Genomic DNA, 22,056 nt, shown 5'->3' with positions numbered 1-22,056 from the left:
CAACGCAGATGCCATGCTCCCAGCCCGCCAACCAACGGTTATGGTGGGAAATTGCAGACTTCCTCCCGGAACTCCCCACCCAGTGCCAATCATGCTTTAAGGTGGGGCTATCGGAAGCCAACCTCGTGGCGCATGACCTCATGGAATCCACAGTGGCTCATATCGATACCTCAGGCCGTGCCATCTGTATCACCATGGAAATGAGGAGAACAGCCTGGCACCGGGCAATGAAATTCAACCCGGATGTCCAGGAGCGCATTCTAGATCTGCCGTTCGAGGGGGTGACCTCTTCCACTCCTCTACGGACAAAGAGCTGGACAAGAAGAACAGCTCACAAACAGCAAAGTCTTTATCCATTCTTACAAAGACCACGCCCAAATCGTACACCCAAGCTCTGCAGCGCTCAGAAAAGGGTCGGTTATATGGAGGGTTCAGTGGCTTCCAGGAACGCAGATCCAGGCAGCTGGACCGATAGTTGTCTCAGAACCGGCGCAAACAACAAAAAGGGAGTCAGGGAGGTTGAGGGCTTTTTCCAGTCCCCCTCCTCAGCGTCAGCCTTCGAGGGAAAGAAGGCATGGCACGCCCCTTCGGGTCCATGTGTCTCTGGTGGGGGGCAGGTTTGCTCTCCATGCACAATTCTGGTGCCAGAATTTCGTGGACCCCTGGATTCTCTCCGTAGTATCCACGGGGTACCACCTTCCTATCCCAGCCTCTCCTCCCCTCCAATCCCACAGGTTGGGACAGCAACTCTTTTGGCGGAGATCCGGTCACTCGTAGAGAACCAGACAGTGGAGGAAGTCCCAGCCTCCCAGCGAAGCTTTGGCTTCTACTCCAGGATTTTCACCATTCAGAAGAAGAACCAGGCAGGCCTGAGAGTTGTGCTGGACCTTTCCACCCTCAACCTCTCTCTACCCCTGCAAAAATTCAAGATGTTTACACCAGCTTTTATAGCGGAGACATTGGACAGGGAAGACTGGATGTGCTCCCTGGACCTGAAGGACGTGTACCTACACGGCCCAATTTGGCAGTCCCATCGTTCTTTCCTACGGTTCAGGATCATGGGCTACCATTTCCAATACAAAGTTCTTCCATTTGGCCTCAACTCGGCCCTCATGGTCTTTACCAGACTCGTGAACACTGTGCCGGCCCTCCTCAGAGCGCAGGGCCTCCACATCCACCCATACAGCGACGACTGGCTCATCAGGGCTACATCTCCGGAAGAAGTTTGCCACTCTTCCCATTCCCTTATGAACACACTGCACAACCTGGGCTTCCTGCTCAACCTCAAACAGTCACAGCTGCAGCCTACGCAGAATCTGACATTCCTGGGACTCATTTTGGACATGTGCTCCGAGAGGGTTTTCCCGTCAGAGGACAAAATCTCGGCCATCAAGAGGGCCACCTCGCACTTCCTCAGCAGCGAGGGGACCTCGGCATGGTGATACCAACATCTCCTAGGTCTACTGGCGGCGGTCCTGTTAGCCTTGCTGCACATGATACTAAGAATGAGAAGGATTCAGCTGCACTTCGCGGCCTCATGGAATCAGGGGCGGGCTCTCAATCCGAGATCATCAACTTTCCTCCATCTCTCCACCCGGACCTAACTTAGTGGTCCATGGTCTGCAAGCTATGGACGGGCAAGCCCTTTCGGCCGCCCTCTCCGCAGGCCATCATCACCACAGACTCCTCGCTCGAGGGCTGGGGAGCCACCCTGGACTATCTCTCGGTCCACTGCACCTGGACTCGACAGGAGCAGGAATCCCACATCAATTGGTTGGAGCTGAACGCCATCTGGCTAGCGCTCAGAGCATTCCTATGACTTCTCAAGGGAAAGGTTGTCCTCATCCAGACAGACAACTCGACCAGCATGTACTACGTCAACAAGTAGGGAGGCACCAGATCCCCTCCTCTGTGCAGACTGGCGATCAGCATGTGGGAATGGGTCCTAGAAAACGACATTTGCCTCTCGGCAGTCCACCTCCGGGGGGAATCCAACCTGGAGGCGGACAGGCTCAGCAGACTGGGAGCGGACAATTAAGAGGGGCAGCTAAACAACCTCGTTATTCAGGATATTTAACAGGTGGGGTCATCCCCAAGTGGATCTCTTTGCCACCTGGCACAACAAGAAGTGTTCTCAGTTCGCATCCTGGCAGGGTCAGGGCCCCGGCTCTCTGGGCGACGCATTTCACCTCCAGGGGACCGGCATGAAGGCCTGCGCCTTTCCGCCTACTCCCCTGATCTACAGGGTAATTTGCAAGATCAAGGAGTCTCAACGACTCCTCATCATTCTGATAGCCCCATGGTGGCCGGTCAGGCCATGGTTTTCAGAACTACTCAGCCTCTCGGAGGTGCCCCCGATACACCTTCCGACGGGCCCAACACATCTTCTGTCACAGCAGGGGGGCAGAATCATCTACCCGCCGCCAGGGAATCTAGCCCTCACGCATGGTACCTGAGCAGGTAATGCTTCATCACCTTAGCCTCTCACAGGCCAATCTGGAGATCATACAGGGCGCCAGGAGCAAAGCCACCTGGGCCCAGTACAAAAGCAAATGGACCAGATTCTGCCACTGGGCAAACTTGGCCTGCAATTTGGACGACATGCTCTCCTTTACGGCGCACCTCGCTCATTCGGCATACAGGTGGACACCTGTCATACATACCTTGCAGCCATTGGGGTTTACAGGAACTCGGAGGAAGGCATTTTTTCCTGCTCCAACCCCATTGTCAAGAAACATCTGACTGGTCTTGCTAGGCTCTAACTGCCCGTCAAGAGACCGGACCCTGTGTGGGACCTTAACATAGTCTTGGGCACCCTGGCGCACAATCCATTCGAGCCAATGGCATCCGTGGACATTGGGCTGGTCACCATCAAGACAGCCTTACTAGTCGGTCTTACCTCGGCTCGCAGAGTCAGGGAGATCTAGGCGCTGGTCGCCTCTGAACCATATACCACCTTTCACAAGGACAAGGTAGTCATGCGGACGCACCCAGCATTTCTGCCCAAGGTTCCATCTGCATATCATTTGAACGAAGAAATGGTCCTTCCTGCGTCCTTTCCCGATCCCAAGGACGAAGCACAGAGTGTGCTGCACTGGCTGGATGTCAGGCGTGCCCTAGGATTCTACTTCAACAGGACCAAGGGCTTTCACAAGTCGGACGCTCTGTTACGTTCTGAGGCTCGGCTATCAGGCCTCTAAGGCCTCCATATCCCGCTGGATGGTCTCTGCCATCAAGGAAGCATACGTGGGCCAGCACAATCCGCTCCTGGCCAAAATGCATGCCCACACAGTCGGGGCCAAGGCAATGGCCATCGCCTTCCAGCGCCACGTCCCTTGGCAAGTCATAAGCAGGGCAGCCACTTGGGCCTCTCCCTCAGCTTTCTGCAAGCATTACTGTCTGGATGCCGGCTCTAGGTCGGATGTGGCTTTCGGACAGTTGGTTCTCAGGAACCTGTTTGCTTAAGGAGGGTCTCCTCTCCAACCTGGGGCTACAATCAGTTGTAATCGCCCATACAGATTGGAGGAAAGAGGACGGGACGTAAGAGTAATTCTAAGTTACTCACCGTAGTGACTAACATACTCTTAATCCATAGTCCCCTTTCCGCCATATGTCCCACCAACCTTCCCCCTATTAATACTAGTGTCATGAGGCAATGGTAAATCTATTGTCGACGCGTCAATGGGGACTGAGGTGTGGTGCTGGAGTCAGGGCAGCGCATGCTCCCTGGGCCGTGCCCCGAAGCGCCTCTAAATTTAAAGGAGAAGAAGGTTTTTTCTGGTGAAAAAGGTTCCGTCTCCGTCCCTTGGAAGGGACGCCCATACAGTAGGGAGGAAAGGGGACTATGGAATAAGAGTACAATAGTCACTACGGTGACTACCTTATAATTTAACAATATGTATACAAAATGAGTAGAATGATGGGGGGCCTGGGTCTTCCTTAGATCCCACGCTATTATCGGGCAGCTCAAGTAGCCGTGATGCTCTCCTGGGGAATTCCCCGGACCCTCCGGGTTGGTTGAGGATTGAACAAGCTGTAGCCCCACTCCCTTTAGTTCATTATCCATTCCTTGCTAGGGAGGCTCGAAATTATGGAGCGGGACTGTTGTCGTCTACCGTATGTACGTTTAAATGTTGGGATAAAGCATGCTCACACAGAGGGATCCCTTTGGGCCTGGGCCCGCTGTCTCCCGTTACCCTTAATCCAGCTTTCACACCTGGTCTTGCAGCCACGGCATATCGGGCCTGGTGCCAGGAGGCCCCGTTACGGCTGAGAGACCTATATGTTAATCAGGAGCCCCTGACCTTTCAAGAATGTAAGGAGAGATTCAGTCTCCCGGAGTCTGAACGCTTCCGATATATACAACTGCGGCATTGGCTCACTAATAGGGAGACCCGACGGGCGAGCGGGAGGGCTCCACTGGGCATCAAACTCATGATACTCGAGGGCCAACAATCACACAGAATATCCACGTGCTATCAACTATTGGAGAGAGCCTCACCAGACGAGAAACTCCCGTACATGAAGGCCTGGGAGGGGGAGCTGGGACTAGACATCACGGATGACGCCTGGCAGCGGATTTGGCGCAGAGCTCACGCCAATTCCCGCTGTACGCTCGTGAAAGAAAGCGCCACCAAAATTTGCTTTAGGTGGTATATGCCTCCAAATAGGCTCCACTCAATCCGGAATACCCAGACTCGTGTTGGCATGGTTGTGGGGAGCGAGGTGACTTGGCTCATATGTGGTGGCACTGCCCGGACATTCAAACATTTTGGTTGGAGATTAGATCAAAAATTAAAGACGTCACAGGTTCTTTGCTTCCTATGGACCCAAGGGTGATCCTGTTGGGGGATGTATCAGAAGACTGGACCTTTCCTATGTCGGGGCAGAGGGCAATTCTGATCTTGCATCTGCTCAATGCTGCTCGCATTACTAGAGCCCGATTCTGGAAATCGATTGAGGGCCCACAGCCTGCCTATTGGTGGATTAAAGTATGGGAGCTACTGGGGCTTGAAAAACTTACAACCATCTTGGAGGGTAAGCTCTCAAGATTCCGGAGGACCTGGGGCCCTTTTCTAGAATATGTTTCTGACAGAGAGCAGCTGTTTTTCCAACCGCAGTTGCTAAAGCACTTTATGAACCCGTAATAAGACTACAAATGGCATGTTTACGGCCCCTTATTGTAGAAGGATGACCCAATGAAATTATCATTATGAACTTTTGAAAGCCGATGCTACTTTATGGCTTTTAGACTTATGTATTTAATATGGATGATGGACCCAATGAAAAAATCCTTTTTTTTTTCTCCTCTTTCTAATCATCTTTCCCCTTATCCTCTTTCTTATTAACTCCTCTCCTGCTTTCCCGCTATTTTCCCCTACAACCCTCGGATAATTAAGCGACATCGTATAATGAATTTAACATTGTAGAGGGTTTGACCTAGTTGCTGTCATTGTAAACCAATGAGTGGACATGTTTGATGAATTGTTGTGGGAAATGTGGGGGGATTTGTATTTTAGAGAGTTCTACTGTTTGTACTCCTGTTAATCTTGTATTTGTCAGCTGAAATCAAATAAATATTTTGAACAAAAAAAAAAAACAAAATGAGAAAGGCTGATCTGGGCTATGGCGTTGGAGATTCCCAGCTCAATTACTCAAAGATCCGTTGATACGAAATACAGGATAAAATTAAGGAGGAGTTGGATATAAATAAAACCCTGGTAATGCAGGAAAGGATGGTATGGGATGCCTTTTAAGGCGACTATGAGAGGGGAGTTTATAGCAAAGAAAGCTCAGCGGGACAAGCGACTACCATCATTCCAAGGCGAGTTAGAAACTCAATTGATGGGGTGATGACTCGAATGGAGACTAACAGGGGGGGCGGCCATCCAAAGGGAATATAGATATATTAAGGGACAATTAGATCTGTTACAGCCTAACAGGCTGAAAAAACGCTATTATATTTGAGGCAGCAGTACTATATAAAGGTGAATAAAGCAGACTGCATGCTGGCGCGGCAGGTAAGAAAGAAAGAAAAGCAGCTGGTGTAACCATCCAGATCGGGAACCGTTGGCTCTCTCTCGGAGGATATAGTGCAGACCTTTACAAAGTTTTATTCTGCACTATACTCTACAGACTCCCCCAGCGAGGAATCCCAGGAGACTTATCTTAAGCTTTGCCATGTCACTACAATTGATCAAGTGAAAGGAAAACTTGGAAGGGGAAACTACCCAAAAAGAGGTGCAGGTGGCTATTCAGTCTCTACCAATGAACAAAGCTCCGGGCCCGGATGGTTACCCGGAAACGTTCTATAAACCATTTAGAAATATACTGACCCCGGTGTTGGTTTTACTTTTTAACTCCTTTGCAGCCACAGGACGCATTACCCAGACCATGGAGGAGGCAAAAGTAGTGATATTTCCCAAACCCAATAAGGATTGAACGCTATGTGGGTCGTATCTGCTTTTCGGCCCATCACCCTTATTAATTTAGATGCAAAAACATTAGCGACAAGGTTAGGAAAGTTCATTCCGAAACTAGTCCAATCCGATCAATCAGGTTTAGTCCGGGGGAGGCAGACATTTGACAACACACGAGTCATGACAGGTATGCCACTTGATATAAAAGGTGAACAAAACGGGGATCCCGTCAGCGGTGCTGGCCCTTGATGCAGAAAAAGCATTTGATAAATTGGAGTGGTCCTTTTTAAGATTGTTAAAAGCTAAACATCATTCGCCTGTGCTACATCATTAGTGGCCACATTTCTCAGGGTATCAAGATGTCGCGGGGCACTAAGCAGGGATGCCCCCAGTATTATATGCAATACACTTGGACACAGACAAAGGCCTCGTCGGAGACTTCGTCGACATCTACTACTACAGCAGCTACGGGTGCTGATCCTACAAGGGTGGCTCCCACAGCGCAGAAAGTGTCCCTGCCCCCATGATGTGACTCCACTGCAGAGGCCTGGACAAAGACAAAGGCTGCAGGTACTCCAGAAGGGGTGAAGGTACCGGTTCAAAACCCGCAAGGGGGGTGGAGGGGAGAAGGGGAAGGGAGGAGCCCCGCAACAGTCCTCCCAGGTCGCTGTTCAACCTGTGGATGTCTCTTCCACGGACGACGACGATCAAGAGTTCCATGCATACGGTCCACGATGACAACGACGATGGCGGCTTAGAGCCTAGTTTTCCTTCCTTACACTCTCAGCCGAGGACATTTCCTTGGACATTCTATTGACTCTCCACAACTTGGTGTCAGAGATCCAGCTGAGGATGCCCTCGGCACCCAGGGTACCCCAGGCTCCTGGTCAGCCTCCACCTAAAAAGCAGAAGCGTCATCTGACACCCCCGTATAAACCGCCTCCACCACGTCTGTCCCAACTCCCCCTGCGGACCCGGAGACGGGTACTGGGACGGATACGGCCATGAGTACGGACAAAGTCTTCGTCCCAGCAGACAATTGCTTGATTTGGATGCGTCGCATAGTTTTTCCCCACCGGATGAGGTGGGATTATTCCACTGCATGATCACAAGGGCCTCTGAGCTGTTCCAGTTGCCTGAAGAAACCAAGAAGGAGGGCTTCTTGTATCAAAGGTGAGCGGCCAAAAGAAAGCTGATCATGGCAGTGCCTTTTCTGGACGATATTTGGGAGGAGGGCCTGGCCCTCATGAAGAACCCTTGCACGGCTCCAGCCAAGCGGGATAGGCTGGAGAAGAAGTATAGAGTGCCGAACTCTGCACCCAAGTGCCTGAGGTCGCAACAGTCACCGGACTATGTGGTGTCGGCAGCCGCGAGGAAACGGTCGGCTAACTTGACCTCATCATTGTCAGTCACTCCGGAAAGTGAGTGTTAGGGAGAAGTCTCTGTTTAGGCTGAATTTCCTAACCTAGTGAGTCCCCCAGCAGCTTTGCTGGAATTTTGGGGTTTATTTTTTTCTCCTGCCAAGAGCGAGACTCTTTTACCCTCACTCTTGGACATGATTTGAGTGTGTTTCTTTGAATCTAGAAGTGTTTAATGGGCTATGGGGTCTTTTACTCCATAGGGCTTCATGTGTTTTTGTGATTTGTGTTACACAGCACCCTCAGTGCAGTGACACAGGGGTGTCATAGTGACCCCCCAGTATAGACTCCATACCCTGGGACTGACTACTCTCTCCCAGGGCATGTAAAGTCACCATTGACTTTACTAGTCTTAAATTCTGAACAGAACCAGTACAAACCATCATATTGTGGACGTACTGGCTGGGGCAATTCGATTGCCCCAGGGTCTGTTAGTCGAGGGGGCACATCTCCGTCCCCCCTGATCGAGTTTTGGCTGGTGGCAGTGGATACTACTTTTTATATTCAACCGCAAATATTTTCCTATGGGATTTCCCATTGTTTTAGGCTACTACCTTTATTTAATTATTTACGGTAGCCTCGAACATACCGCCGGTTTATTTAATTAATATTAATTCTCCGGTTGGTATTTTTTGCCAAAACTTGATTCTAAAATGGCGTTTGTGTTCTCTTCTGTGACTCCAACCCAAGTCGAGCCCTTTGTTCCACTTTTTGGCGGGCTTCTCCACAGAAACCCTCCAAAGTGGTGCCACTCTGTCTGGGGTACTTAGGAGGGTTGGAGGGGAATTTAGGCACCCTGGACTGAGTTGCCTAGGCAACTCAAGTCGCACTCCATCCTGATTGGCCCAAGTGGTGAGCCGGCCGGCTCACCACTTAACATGTTTGAGTGACAGCTAGGCTGAGTGAATGGGGGTTTGCTGCATAAAAGCAGGGCTTTGGGGGCTGGAACTTCAGAAGTCGCCACAGGACCTAAGAATCCGACGAGGGAGAAGCTGAGCCGACCTGCCACGACACCACCACCGGTGGAGCCCTGCTGGACTGCCTCACCACTTTTCCCAACGACAGAGGAGATCTCCCGCCGGAGAGTCTTCTTCCTTTGACTGATGGGGATAACCAGTTTCACCGTCTTTTCGCTTTCCCGACGTACCTCGTGGCCGCCTTGCCCGTGCCAAGCACCCCGGCAACCGGGATACCACGTTTTACCACGACTGCGAAACAAAGGTACCACCTTTAACCGGAAAACTCTGCGGCTGGTTTCTGCCCTGGTAGTGCAACGACCTTCATCTTTCCTCCAAGTCGAGATCTTCTCTTTCCCTGGACGACGACGCAACTTGCACCCACTACCAGGAACAACTGCCACCGCTGGAGGATCCTTCCCATTTAAGGTACCGTGTCCCGCCTGGCTTCCCTTGCTACCGACTGTACGGGGTAGATTTAGCCCCCGGCTTTCGAACATGCGTTAGCCTGGGACACCCTGGCTAAACTTTCCTAAGCCTCTGAACTCTTTTTGAACCCTCTGCAAGACTTTCTAAGCCTAGTGTAACTGTGTGATCTTGGGCGCATTTGTGCTCTGCTCTCTCTAAGAGTGGGCCCAGCCTTTGGACTTTGGCTCACCAGTGACTTTTTGCTCTTCTGCCTTGCTAATAGTGTTCCTGAATCTTAGAGTGGTGTACCTTTCCATATTCTGTCTTTTTCCCTCCCTTTCTCACAAACTTATTGGAGTGCAATCTAGTTAAGCTCCCACCTCTGTATGAAAATAAGTGGTGTTTCACTGTGACTTATCTGATAAGGAAAAAGGGTGTATATATTATAATAGTAACTGTGTTTAGAATATTTTACAATAAGAGTGCTGGAGTGTTTCAAACTGTGTGTTTTTAAATAAATAATGATATACTTTCATACCAAAGCTCTGGTCAGTGTTTGCTTGTATTATTGTATCTGAGTACCTATTGTGTATACTTTGCATACTGCCTAACTCTTCTTGAGGGAAGTGTGACTGCTCAGCCACAGCTACCAGGTAAATCTGGGTGGTACAGACTGCTACCAAGTGGGTTTACTGCCAACACCTGTAGTCTTAAATCTTTTGCAATGGTCCCTAAGGGAACTGCACAGGTTTCTGCCTAACAGTGAGGGAATAAGGATGGATGCCATGGGATAGAAAATGATTTACACGGCCGTGGCCACAATCAAGGCGGCCAACACCTTGGCGGTCCTAGGCAGGTACGACAGGGGATTGTGGTACAAACTAGGACCGATCCTGAAGTTCCTCCCAAACGCTAAGAAGATGGAAGTCCTTGCCCTTTTTCAGGAAGGGGAAATGGTGTCAGACCATGCCATCTCAGTGGACGTCGCCAACACAGGTTTCTGGGAAAGGGTGTCTGCCTTGGTCAGCGGGGAGGTCCAAAAGAAGGTGCTGGACATGCCCTTCAACGGTGAGAATCTGTTTGGAAAGACAGTCAACGAGTCCTTCCAGGCCATCAAAACATATACAGAGATGGTTCGTTCCCTTGGAACTTTTCAGCAGCACTGCTTGTCTTCTTTTTGCACCTCCAGGGGAAAATAGAGCAGGTCATCAAAGGGTTTCTCCATGTCTTACAGACAGCCTTCCCGCTTCCTTAATGCAAGAAGCCTACAGGGGCTGCTCCCAGGCCTACAGTAGTGGAGGACAGATTTGCCATCGCCCGCAGGGCAGGACGTCGGTGTCCGGCCAAGCCTGAACCGGCCAAGACATCGAGCCCCCACTCGTGCATCCCGGTGGGAGGCCGGCTGACGAAGTGCGTCAGAAAGTGGAGAAAGATCAGACAGATGGGTGCTGGATGCTCTCGTCCAGGGGCACACCTTGGAGTTCCAACGCAGGTGTCCTCGTATTTCGCCAGTTCCCCGGGAGGAGCAGCACATCCCTCAGCTCCTGGAAGAGGTACGGGGCATGTTACAAAAAGGGGCGATAGAGCTTGTTCCCCAACGACTAGGGGGCTCCACAGTCTATTCCAGATATGTTCTGGTCAGAAAGAAGATGGGAGGCTGGAGACCCATCCTGGACCTACGCCATCTGAAAAAATATTTGAAATCCCAAAAATTCAGGATGATCACCTTGCAACACGTGCTCAGCCAACTGGAAGGAGGGGATTTCTTGACGTCGTTGAACCTGGAGGATGCCTAATTCCATGTCCCGGTTCACAAGAAACATCAAAAATTTCTACGTTTTGTGGTGTAGGGCCAGCACTACCAGTTCAAGGCTCTGCCATTCGGCTTGAAGTCGGCCCCAAGAGTGTTCACAAAATGCCTAGCTCTGGCTGCGGCCCATCTACATCTGCAGGGCATACACATATACCTGGACGACTGGCTGATACGTGCCCACTCGCGGGAGCTGGTCGACGAACACACGAATGACGACTGTTAGATTGACGGAGCTGGGATTCTCCGTCGACTATCCAAAGTCTTGCTTAGTACCATCGTAGAATGTGCTGTTTCTCAGCGCCAGACTCAACACGATAGCTTGCCTGGCGTCGCCCTCGGAAGGGAGGCTAGCAGCCATTCAAGGGAAGGTCCAGCGCTGTCGTCTGCGAAGACGGCTATGGTGTGGGGCATGAATTCGTTGCTGGGCATGATGTCGCCCTGCATCTACCTAGTCTGTCTCTACAGGTGGCAGATGCGACCCCTACATGAATTCTTGGATGCCTGTTGGATTCAGGTGTCTGGAAGTTTCATGGACAAGATCCCTCTCAACACGGAGTTCTGGCGGGCGATAGAGCGGTGGGGGTTCCGCTCCCACATCGCCCAAGCAACAGGATTTAAGAACCGTCATACCAGGAGATGGTCACCACGGACACCTTGCTGGAAGGTTGGGGGGGGGGGGCGCACACCAGACATCTGCATGCCAGTGGCCTGTGGCTGCCTGAGAAGGATCTGCACATCAACATCCTGGAGCTCCAGGCAGTATTCTGGGCACTCAAGTCGTTCCTACCGTCTCTGAAAGGCAAGGTGGTGAGGTTCTTCACGGACAACACCATGTTCGACATCAGGAAGCAAGGGGCACTCGATCCCCATCGCTCTCCAAGGAAGCTCAGGATTTATGGCACTGGGCCGTCAGACGGGGGATGTTACTCGCCCCTTTCCACCTGGCAGGAGTCCAGAACACCATTGCTGACTCCCTCCGCAGGGAACTGCGCTCCTGCCACAAGTGGGAACTCCATCAGGATCAGGTGGACCGCCTGTTCGTCGAATGGGACAGACCCCAGATCAATCTGATTGCCTCAGCGGTGAATTCCAAATGCCAGAAGTTTGCCAGCAGATTCCACCATCCGAGGAGCCTGGGGGGATGCGTTCTCCTTCCTGTGGGAAGGGCTGTTCCCGTACGCGTTCTCCCCCCACCCCCCGTTCCCTCTCCTGCTACATGTCATCAACACACTCAGGCAGGGTCGATGCAAGATGATACTCCTTGCCCCGGCGTGGCCGAGGCAGATTTGGTATCTGGATCTTCTCAGCCTGTCAGCGTCGCCTCGAGTCAAGTTGCCAGGGTTTCCAGATCTGCTCAACAGAGAGGGAGGCGCAATCCTCCATCACGACCCAGGATTGCTCAACTTGAAGCCTTAGCTCCAGCAGACTTAGAGTTTGGAGGTTATGAGTTACCAGCGGACTGAAAAGAGGTCCTCGCCAAAGTCAGGGCGTTGTCGACTCTAGTGCTACGGCCATAAGTGGAAGCGTTTTGCTACGTGGTGCTGGTCGCAGAAGATTACCCCTGTGAGGGTCATAGCTCCACAGATTCTTCCATACTTGCTGTCACTGGCAAAAGCTGGGTTGGTCACGCATCCATCAAGGTGCATCTGGTGGCCATCTCGCGCTACACCAGATCCCTGGAGAGACCCTTGCTGTGGTCCCACAGACTTGTCAAAGAGTTTCTCAAAGGACTTTTCCGATCCTTCCTGCCGGTTAAGGCTCCTGCCCCCGCCTGGGAACTCAGCGTGGTTCTAACAAGGCTAATGGGGGGGGCGCGGCGTTGGGCCTATGCATCAGGCCCCTCTCAAGTTTCTCTCGTGGAAGACGGCTTTCCTGATGGCCATCACCTCTGCCAGACGTGTGGATGAGATCCAGGCCCTATCCTGCAAGCAACCGTATCTGACTTTCCACAAATAGAGGGTGGTACTGCATACACACCCCTCATTCATGCCGAAGGTTCCTTCGGAATTCCACCTCAACAAGCCTTTGGTTTTGCCTGTGTTCTTCCCAAAACTTTTGTCGCCGGCAGTATGGGCCTTGCATTCGCTGGACGCTGCTCGTGCTCTGAAGTTCTATGTGGTACGCACAAAGAGTTTTCGGAAGACTTCTCAATTGTGAACTTTGGTCCCGTGAACCATGGGGAAGTCCTTGTCCAAGGCTTCCATCTCAAGATGGCTCTCTGGCTGCATTATGCACTGTCATCGGCTGGCGAACTGGCCACTGCCGGGCCGTCTGAGAGCCCACTCCACCAGAGCGATAGCTGCGACGACGGCGTTCCTTTCTGGGGTGCCCCTGCTCGACAACTGAGGGCTGTAACGTGGAGGTCCACGCATACCTTAAAGTTCTACTGTGTCGACAGGGATTACAGGGAGGAGTCCAGAGTCGGCCAAGCAGTGCTACGCAACTTGTTTGCTTGAGGTGAGTCTGCTCCAGGTGTAAGTGTTTATTGCTTCTGTTGAGCCTTGCCACCTCCAGTGGTTGTGTAATTTGTAATGCTGTGTATTCGTTATTCATGAGCATGTGAATCCATGCCAGACCGCATGCTGGAGAAGGTTTAAGTTACTTACCTGTAACTATTGTTCTCCACCATGGGTCTGGCATGGATTCACATGCAAACCCTCCCTCCGACCCCTCTGCCGCTCTTCTTGGTCATACTGCCACTTTACGTGCTTACCAAATCTAAAGATGGCTGCCAGAGGCAGAGCCTAGAGAGAGGACTGTCATTGGATGGAGGCAGTATGACCCAGAGAACAGTGATTGGTTTACAGGAGAAATACAGTGTGAAAGTGAAAAAGTTTTTTCTTTTACTGAGGATTCCAGCCTAACGACTGGGAATATTCATGAGCATGTGAATCCATGCCAGACCCATGCTGGAGAACAATAGTTACAGGTAAGTAACTCATACCCTATCCCCTGTTTTGGCTTTTTTGCTCTCCTTGGGGTAAGTGGGCCTACAGATTGGCACATTTAACGGGTACCTCACTAGTATTTTCGTTTTCATGGGGTCCCAGAACAGAGCTTATTCTTTACCAGCCGCACTGTCATGCAGTTCTTGCAAGGTTTGTGTAACCAGTTTCCTCCACACCAGTTTTGTTTTTTCCAGCATGGGATTTCAATTTGGTTTTGACATTCCTTATGGGAGCTCCATTTGAATCTCTCCATTCCTCCAATCCTGTTGTATTAGATTACTCATCTTTAAGGTGTTTTTCCTGGTGGCTATCACTGCAACGAGACAGGTGAGTGAACTCCAGGCCTCATCTATTTAGTTCCTTTGGTGTTTTCAAAGCAGAAGGTGACTTTGAGAGTGACTGTCCTTTCATGAGATGGTGTCAGACTTTCATATCTCTCAGAGAATCCATCTAAGATGGTTGAGCTAATCCATCGAATGAACCCAGTGTGGCCCTCAGATACTACTGCTCTGGGACTACAGGCATCGGGAATGATGACTAGCTCTTTGTGGGTTATACTAGTGCTAGCAGGGCTCTAACTAAACGGACCCTGTCAAGGTGGATCATCCTCTGCATCTTGGACTGCATCTTGGAATGCTACTATCTGGATGGGAAGGCTATGCCTGAGGGTCTCGGGGCTCTTTAAACCAGAAGACTTGCTGCCACCTCTGCCCTGCAAAGTGGGGTCTATGTCTTTGACATATGTCGAAGCTACGTGGACTTTGCTGCACACGTTTGCCAAACATTACTTCTTCGAAACCTTGTCAGGGCAGGACGCTTGCTTTGATCGAGCAGCCCACCAGTGTTTTTTTTTTCTTTTTTTAAGGTGGTGTCCTCTCACTCTCCACCCTCCTCTCCAGATTTATGAAGTGCTCTGCATGTACGATAGATGAGGAATCTGTGGGATGAAGGAATCGGTTAGAAGAACAAATTGCTTACCTCTCGGTAGTGTTCTTTCTAAGGAATGTTCCACCCACAGATGCTTCATCTCCCTACCAACCTTGTACACCTTATCTGTTCCTGAGTCCCTTAGCGGCAGGATGCTAGGGAAAAAGGCTGAACTGGGAACCTGGGGCGAAGGAGTTCCATATATGCTGACTCTCAAGCCGGTGTAACTGCTCTGAGCCGCGCTACATCCCCTGCTGCTGAAAACAGTGGGATACACTGACCCGAGTTCTGTTTACCTTACACTTATGTTGCTAGTGTATGCTGGAGTGCGTGTGATTTTGACCTCATTTTATTGTCTTTTTAAAATACATTGCTGCTAGTTTCTATATGTTAGATTTTAAAGTGTAAATCGGTTTTTTAGAGCACCTCCTTTACTATTTGGTGACCAGTTGTGTATAGCACACTTGTGGCAAAACGTGGGAGAAAGAACCCTGTTGCATTTTCAACCGCTGTTAGAACTACAAATCCCTGTAGCATTGTAGTTGTTAGGGACTACTTTGTTGCATTTCAGGCGCGAGAGCACCGGCGTGAGAGACTAGCCGGTTAGTGCCAGTTTGTATCTGCTTTGTGGCTGCAGGACTGCTTTCCTATGCTCCCTCAGGTACTTTTAGTGTCGTTATTATCTAATCCCCAACCCGCCCTCACCATCTACTGTAGACAGGCCCACAAGTAAGGCTGTGCCTCACAAGTCTAGCATGCAAGTTGAGGAAGATCTCTCGATCACTGAAATCTGATTCTCACTCCTTCACACCTGATCACTGTTAAAGCATGGTGTTAAGTTTTCAGATGCTAGCTCCAAAACAGAGTGCGATCTTATGGCCATCACAGAGTAATGGCTTACCACAGACACTCTAAGCTCTGCCACCCTAGCATTACCTTCTGGGTATTGTGTTTAGAGTTGATAGTTTTGTACAGAGAGGTGGAGGAGTGGCCATACTTGCTACTAATCACCTAAATCAGCACCTCACCCCCCCCCCTGATGCCCTGGATGGCTGTGAAAGTCTATTAGCCAAGATTGAGCTACACGATAACTACTCCCTGGCAGTAATTTTCATATATTGCTCACCCTCCGATACACCCGACTTTGAAGAACAACGCATCAATTTGATTAATAAAACGACCATGGTTAACACCCCTGTAATCCTTCTTGAAGATTTTAATCTGTGGGCTAATAACCTCAACAATGCCATCTCTGTGTTAGCAACTCTTAGATCCCTTGGCTTCACTCAGCACGTATCAACACCCACACATAAAGATGGCCATACCTTAGATTGGGTTTTGACCCATTGTGCTAGCATATCTTACATAGATGTCACCCAGTGTTGCTTGTCATATCACTATCAGGTGACCTTCAGTTTTGTACCCCCTAGTTTCTCTATCACACGAAAAAAGCACCCTTGGAAATACGCCTTTGCAAGACATTTAAAGAAACTCGCACCTCAACTGCTTTCCCTCCACTTACTACTTGAATTAAAACCTGCGCACTCCTTTACAAACTCTGATGATCTGGCTAGCCACCTTACTAGTACCCTTAATCACGTTATTGATGCCCTTGCTCCAAAGAAATCCCGATTTAGTAAAAACAAAAACTACTACAAACTCCTGGTTTGACAACTCCATTATCAGCTTATGCCGTGACAAATGTAAAGCTGAGAGAGAAAGGAGAAAAAATCCCACCTCCCTGCCTATAAAAGCTTAGCAGCCAGCCTTAAACAAGCTATCATATCTGCAAAGTCAGATAACTATAACACCAAGATATTATCCGCCAAATCCAACTCAGTGAACTGTTTACAATTCTGAAGGAGTTCGAAGGTAAATCCCAAGTGATCTCCGGCATACAGAAGGACGCAGATTGGTGTCAGTCAATACACAACAAGCTTAATTCACAGACGTCGGGGCATACAAAATCCATTTATTCTCAAGTCAATTTAATTTCACCTGTCATAATGGGTCAGATTAATGCACTGAATTCATTAACACATTCCTCCAAGAAAGTCCCTGCTTAGACGCCCTTTCAATTTAAACCCTTTTCCGAGGATCACATTTGTGAAATTATCACCAACATGAACCATAAATCCTTCTTAGGTGACTGCTGCCCATCTAGCCTTTTTAAAGATTCGATCAAAACACTTGCATTTGGGTGACCCGCCTTGTCAACATGTCCTTTGAGGAAGCACATGTACCTAAGGACCTTAAAGAATCATGGGTGCCTCCCTTATTAAAAAAGAGCACCTTGGATCCTCAAAACCCCCAAATTACGGCTAATTACAAATGTGCCCTTCATATAAAAAATCTTGGACCTGGTGGCCTATTTACAACTACAGGACCACCTAGAGAGGAATCGTCTCCTTAACCCAAAGCAATCGGGTTTTGGGCGAAACATGGCACAGAGACGGCGCTTCTCGACCCTAAGTCAAATATTGCTGGCATCATGGACAAAGGCAAACCAGCACTTCGTATGCTGCTGGACCTATCCACAGCTTTTGATTTGATCAATCATACTCAGCTGGTCAAAAGATAAGTGGACCAGGCACAGTGCTCTCCATCGGCCTCCCAATGGATTGAATCTTTTTTGGTCCCTAGATATGCGCGAGTAGCAGTGAATAATGCCAGCTCCACCCCCACACTTGTCACCTGCGGAGTGCCACAGGGCACATGTATTTCCCCCCACTCTGTTTAATGTATATTCCATGTCCATCCTTACTCTCCTTAAAGACCTGGGTGTCCAATTCACCAACTATGCAGATGACACCCAGGTCATAATCAAACTATCAGGATGTCATGTTAGTGACACTAATACCATTAACTCTATCTATCACACCTTTCAGGCCTGGATGGTGACCAACTCACTTACCTTGAATGCAGAAAAAACTGAACTGGTGATCCTAGCCTCCGGGCATAAACTCAAGAAGCTGGGCCCCGACTATGATACTTTCATCATAGCTAACAACAAGATCAAGGTGGCGAGATCAGTAAAGACCTTGGACATTACGCTAGATGCAGAATTATCTATGAAGCCGCAGATTTCCCAGGTAAAAAGCCTCATGCAGTTATCTCTCAAAATGACGTTATTACATTCGTCCATACATCTCCCTGCGGAATAGGTTCCTGCTTACAACTGCACTGGTAAACTCGCGCCTCGACTATGGCAACAGTCTCTTGGCGGGTACAACAAAGGCAAATCTTCATACTCTACAGATCACACAAAACAATGCCGTGAGAGCTTCTTTGGCCTCTCACGTAGAGATCATGTCTCCAAGGCTAGACGGAAACTTCACTGACTCCCAGTGAAACAACGCGTCATGCAAACAATTATTTCACTTACTTTTAAGTGTTGTAACTCTGATACACCTCAATACCTGTCCAATCGACTAACCCCTCGCAGTGTAGGTTGCTTATTGTTTTTCTACAATGCCACCAAGCTTTCACAACCCAGATTGAAACTCTCAAGCTTTGGAGGCACTAGATTTGATGTACAAGCTCCCCTGACTTGTAATAACATTTCTATTCAACTACGGCAGGCTAAGTCCATCTCTGAGTTCAAAAAAGGAATTAAGACCTACCTTTTCAATCTCGATCCAGACTAAACTTAACCATTCGCTGTGTAATAGCAGCTAGATTTCTGTATGTTTGTAACATTGTGTTCTTTGTGTGCTTTGAGGCATGTGGGCGATTTAGCGCAATATAAAAATTTAATTAAATCAATATTCTACATGAGCAATCTTTGAGAGAAATATCCATCAGAAAGAACATTACAGAGAGGTAATTAATGTGTTCATCTCTGGGCTTTCCATTCTGCAATCCTATGTTGGAACAAAGTTCTGCGTTTGTGGTACCTATATCATATCCCTGTAATGGCACAGTTCTGTTAGCATGTTAGTGATGACATTGGAACTCTGCAAGTATGTTACCATGTTTCTGGACATGCCTCCCTGCAGCTCAATGATTCTAAAGTGTTTATACGTACTGCTCCTTTTTCAGGTGTCTCAGAGTGCATCATTATGGGAATCCCCATGAACATTGGCACCGGCCTCTTCAAGCTTCTGCACAAAGCGGACAAAGAGCCTAACCCGCCAAAGCGACCCCTGATCTTCGACACCAGTGACCTGCACATCCCCATGGTCACGTAGCAGTGGGAACAGCCTTTTGGGGATGGTGTACATACGGGACACTGCACATAATGATCACTGCACAGCATTTGTCACAAATTCTTTGAGATGGGAGCAGCTCTCATTGCCGGCTGACAGCGACTCCCTGGACATCCCTACGGCCTTGATGATGCATGAGCTGTCCCTATCCAAAAGTCCACTTTGAAAAAGAACTCTGAGGAAAGCTCTTGAGTATGCAAACTTTATCGCCAAGAGCTCCTACAGAGGTTGCCAAAGTGGATCTGCCTGTGCCAAAGAGTTCTTCAATGAAATCCTTGTTGCTTTAGAAATTGACACACACACACAGAACAGCCGGTACTCACTTGGGTAGGAACAGAGCCACTACTGGTGTCCAGGTGTACATGGGAGGCCATCACATATGGCGGGCCAGGAAGTTACTTTTATGCTTTGACCTAACCTTACGAGCAGCACTTAAAAAATAGAATCCAAATAATGCTGCGGCTATTTCCCAACGGCCGCTATTGCAGAGACAGAGTCCATCATGTGTCTGGTTGAGTCTCATTTTTCTCTGACTCTGCCCCAGTTATACCATCTTTTCAGTTGCAATGATCTGCCATTAACACTTCTGGATATTCTTATAGATAAGGTTTACTTCTGATTTAGTAGTCATGATAGCAGAGCAGATTGCTCAGGAAATGAAAGGGGAAGGGAAGGGAAGAGAAGTAATTGGTGTGAAAAATGTGAGGATGTTAAATGATGCCCACAAGTTTTCTTTCAAAGGATTGTAAAAATATTAGTTAAAATGAGGAAACTAAGTGGTGATTCATGTAATTCAAGAAAAAGAGTGCTGCACCTTTTGTGTCCGTTTTACTGTACAGAAGGACCATAAGCATAGCGCTGCCCACCCATGATAATCCCTTATCAAGGGTGCCCCAGGATCAGCAGAGCAATGGGAGAAATGAGTTCCCTTCCTTGTGAATTGAATGGCTGTTTTCTGAATGTGGAAGTCCTGCAAGAGTCAACTTTGTTATGATTTCTGTCTTTAGCTTTGCTTTTTGGTGCCTGTCTGAGTGCAAGGATCCCTCTAAAGTGAATGTTTCAATTTGGTTGTCCTGATTTTTAGGATCACCACATTTCCAGCCACTGAAGTCACACTGGTTTCTCTGTTTCTAGTAGCCGGAGTAACTTTATTTAATTACAATAAAAACAGCCACCTGTATACAAGCGGCTATCATGACTTAATCCTATGTTGCCACCCTCTCTACGGGGAAAATGGAACTGACCAACAAACCAATCGAAAGAGATACAACAGAATGCTTAATTCCATTTGTAAATTCCAGGGAAATGTAGTGCCAAGGGGCGCCATTATATCTTAACAGATGCCATCTGAGATACCCTTTTTGGAAAGTTATCAACCACTTATAGATGAGAGTAGAGACTGTTCTTTATTTCACCGACAATGAGGTCTTGGCACCTCCTTTGCACAGGGTAACCTTCACATAGTGTCTGGAGAAGGGTAATTGTGACTTTCAGGGAAGTTCAGGGCAAGCCTACAATTCTAAAAAAGACCATAACCAATGTTCGGACATCTCTAATCGTGCTGTCTGCTAGTAGTATAGGGAATAAGGAATGTCTTCGGGGATCGTATTCAATTAACAATTGTATATGGCAAACATGCTCTGTGAAAAGCAAAGCAGGCAGCGGATGTGCCACTGGAGTTTCCATGAAACCCATGAAATGTGAATTCCATGCAATTTCTTTGCCTATTTTTTTTTTCTTGATATGGTCAAGACGTTTGGACAAAGGGCCACCTGTTAGGGGCGGATGATCGCACGTGTAGCAGTCTTAAACAGAAGCCCTAGAATGTCTGTCTTTTTCTGCCCGCAATTATGGAATGTCACAAAAATATGGCCAATAGCCCAAATGTCTGAGAGGAAATATGCCCTTTTCATGTAAATGTAAAATGCACAATAAAGTTGGAGTGATGATGGAAGTAAAGTGGAAATCCTCAGCATTGTCTGGGGTACCACGGGACTTACCAAAATCATAATGGACCACGTTGTAACAGTTCAAGCCTAGTGCGCACACTACCAAAAATGCCTTGGCGTCCCTAATTATGAAATGTTTCCAAAAAAGGTACTTTCTTACCTCAATGATGATTTTAACATTGTTAACCAAGAAAAGGGTATAATTTTTTTTTAAAAAGCAGGGTTTATCCGTGGGTTATTTAAGCAATGGAGATGGGTGTGAGGGGAGCGCTGATCCTAGACATGTAAGCATTTTGCACGCTGTCTCCAGCACATAGTGATGGATGCTCTCTGGATTAACCCTGTCACGAGTGAATGTTACACAAGTGTGCACTTCTGGCTACTAGCTATTCTTGGCTTTTGGGTAAGGTGGACGTTTCTGGGACAGTTTTTTGTGTTGGCAGATTCACTGCATTTTGTGTGGTGGGGAGCATACCGCCTCACACTCCCCTCACCTCTGCCACCCCACACTACCCTTAAAATCATTTTATGTACCCCAAAGGGACCTAAACTCAGCCTCCACTTTCTGGGTTTGCTGATGCTCCCCACTGAAATGTAACAATAATATTTTATTTTTGTGTTGCTGTGAATAAAGAGTCATAAAATGATTATGTATGTGTTGTCATTTTTTTTCTATTTCAATCACTGTAAAACATTTTAAAAGACTAATTTGACCTGATTACCCCTAAAATTGCCCATTCCATTAATTCCAGAGATTGTAATTTGTATTTAAAAAAACAGTATTTGTTAATGGGATTCGGTTTTAGTGAGTAACTTTTTTTTAACCTTTGCTTTAGATTTGCAGAGAACCCTTTGCATCTCTGAGTGATAGTATATCGTCACTCTAATGACCTGCTGTGACGTGTGAAGGCGTTGCTGCCATACTGCTGATAAATCCTTTCACCATCGGTTATTTATCTAAACAATTGGTTTTTGTTATGTTAAAGGGTCTTATACCCTCCACTGTTGCC

The 22,056-nt window shown here is 48.4% G+C and overlaps 1 protein-coding gene across 1 annotated transcript in view; it reads left to right on the top strand.

Annotated features, from left to right (window-relative positions):
* The window catches only part of POLR3A (RNA polymerase III subunit A), a 1,042,059-nt gene extending 1,020,365 nt beyond the window's left edge, over nucleotides 1–21,694 (top strand). The window contains exon 31 of the mRNA XM_069611006.1: nucleotides 18,931–21,694. Within this exon, the coding sequence (XP_069467107.1) occupies nucleotides 18,931–19,079 (149 nt within the window). The 3' untranslated portion in view covers nucleotides 19,080–21,694. The remainder of the gene's footprint in view (nucleotides 1–18,930) is intronic.
* Nucleotides 21,695–22,056: the final 362 nt, after the last annotated feature.

The sequence above is a fragment of the Ambystoma mexicanum genome, chromosome 8 (genome assembly GCF_040938575.1).
Source record: "Ambystoma mexicanum isolate Mex_15411 chromosome 8, UKY_AmexF1_1, whole genome shotgun sequence".
Lineage (NCBI taxonomy): Eukaryota > Metazoa > Chordata > Amphibia > Caudata > Ambystomatidae > Ambystoma > Ambystoma mexicanum.
Note: the sequence above shows the minus strand (reverse complement) of the source record. Positions and strands in the feature narration are given on the sequence as shown.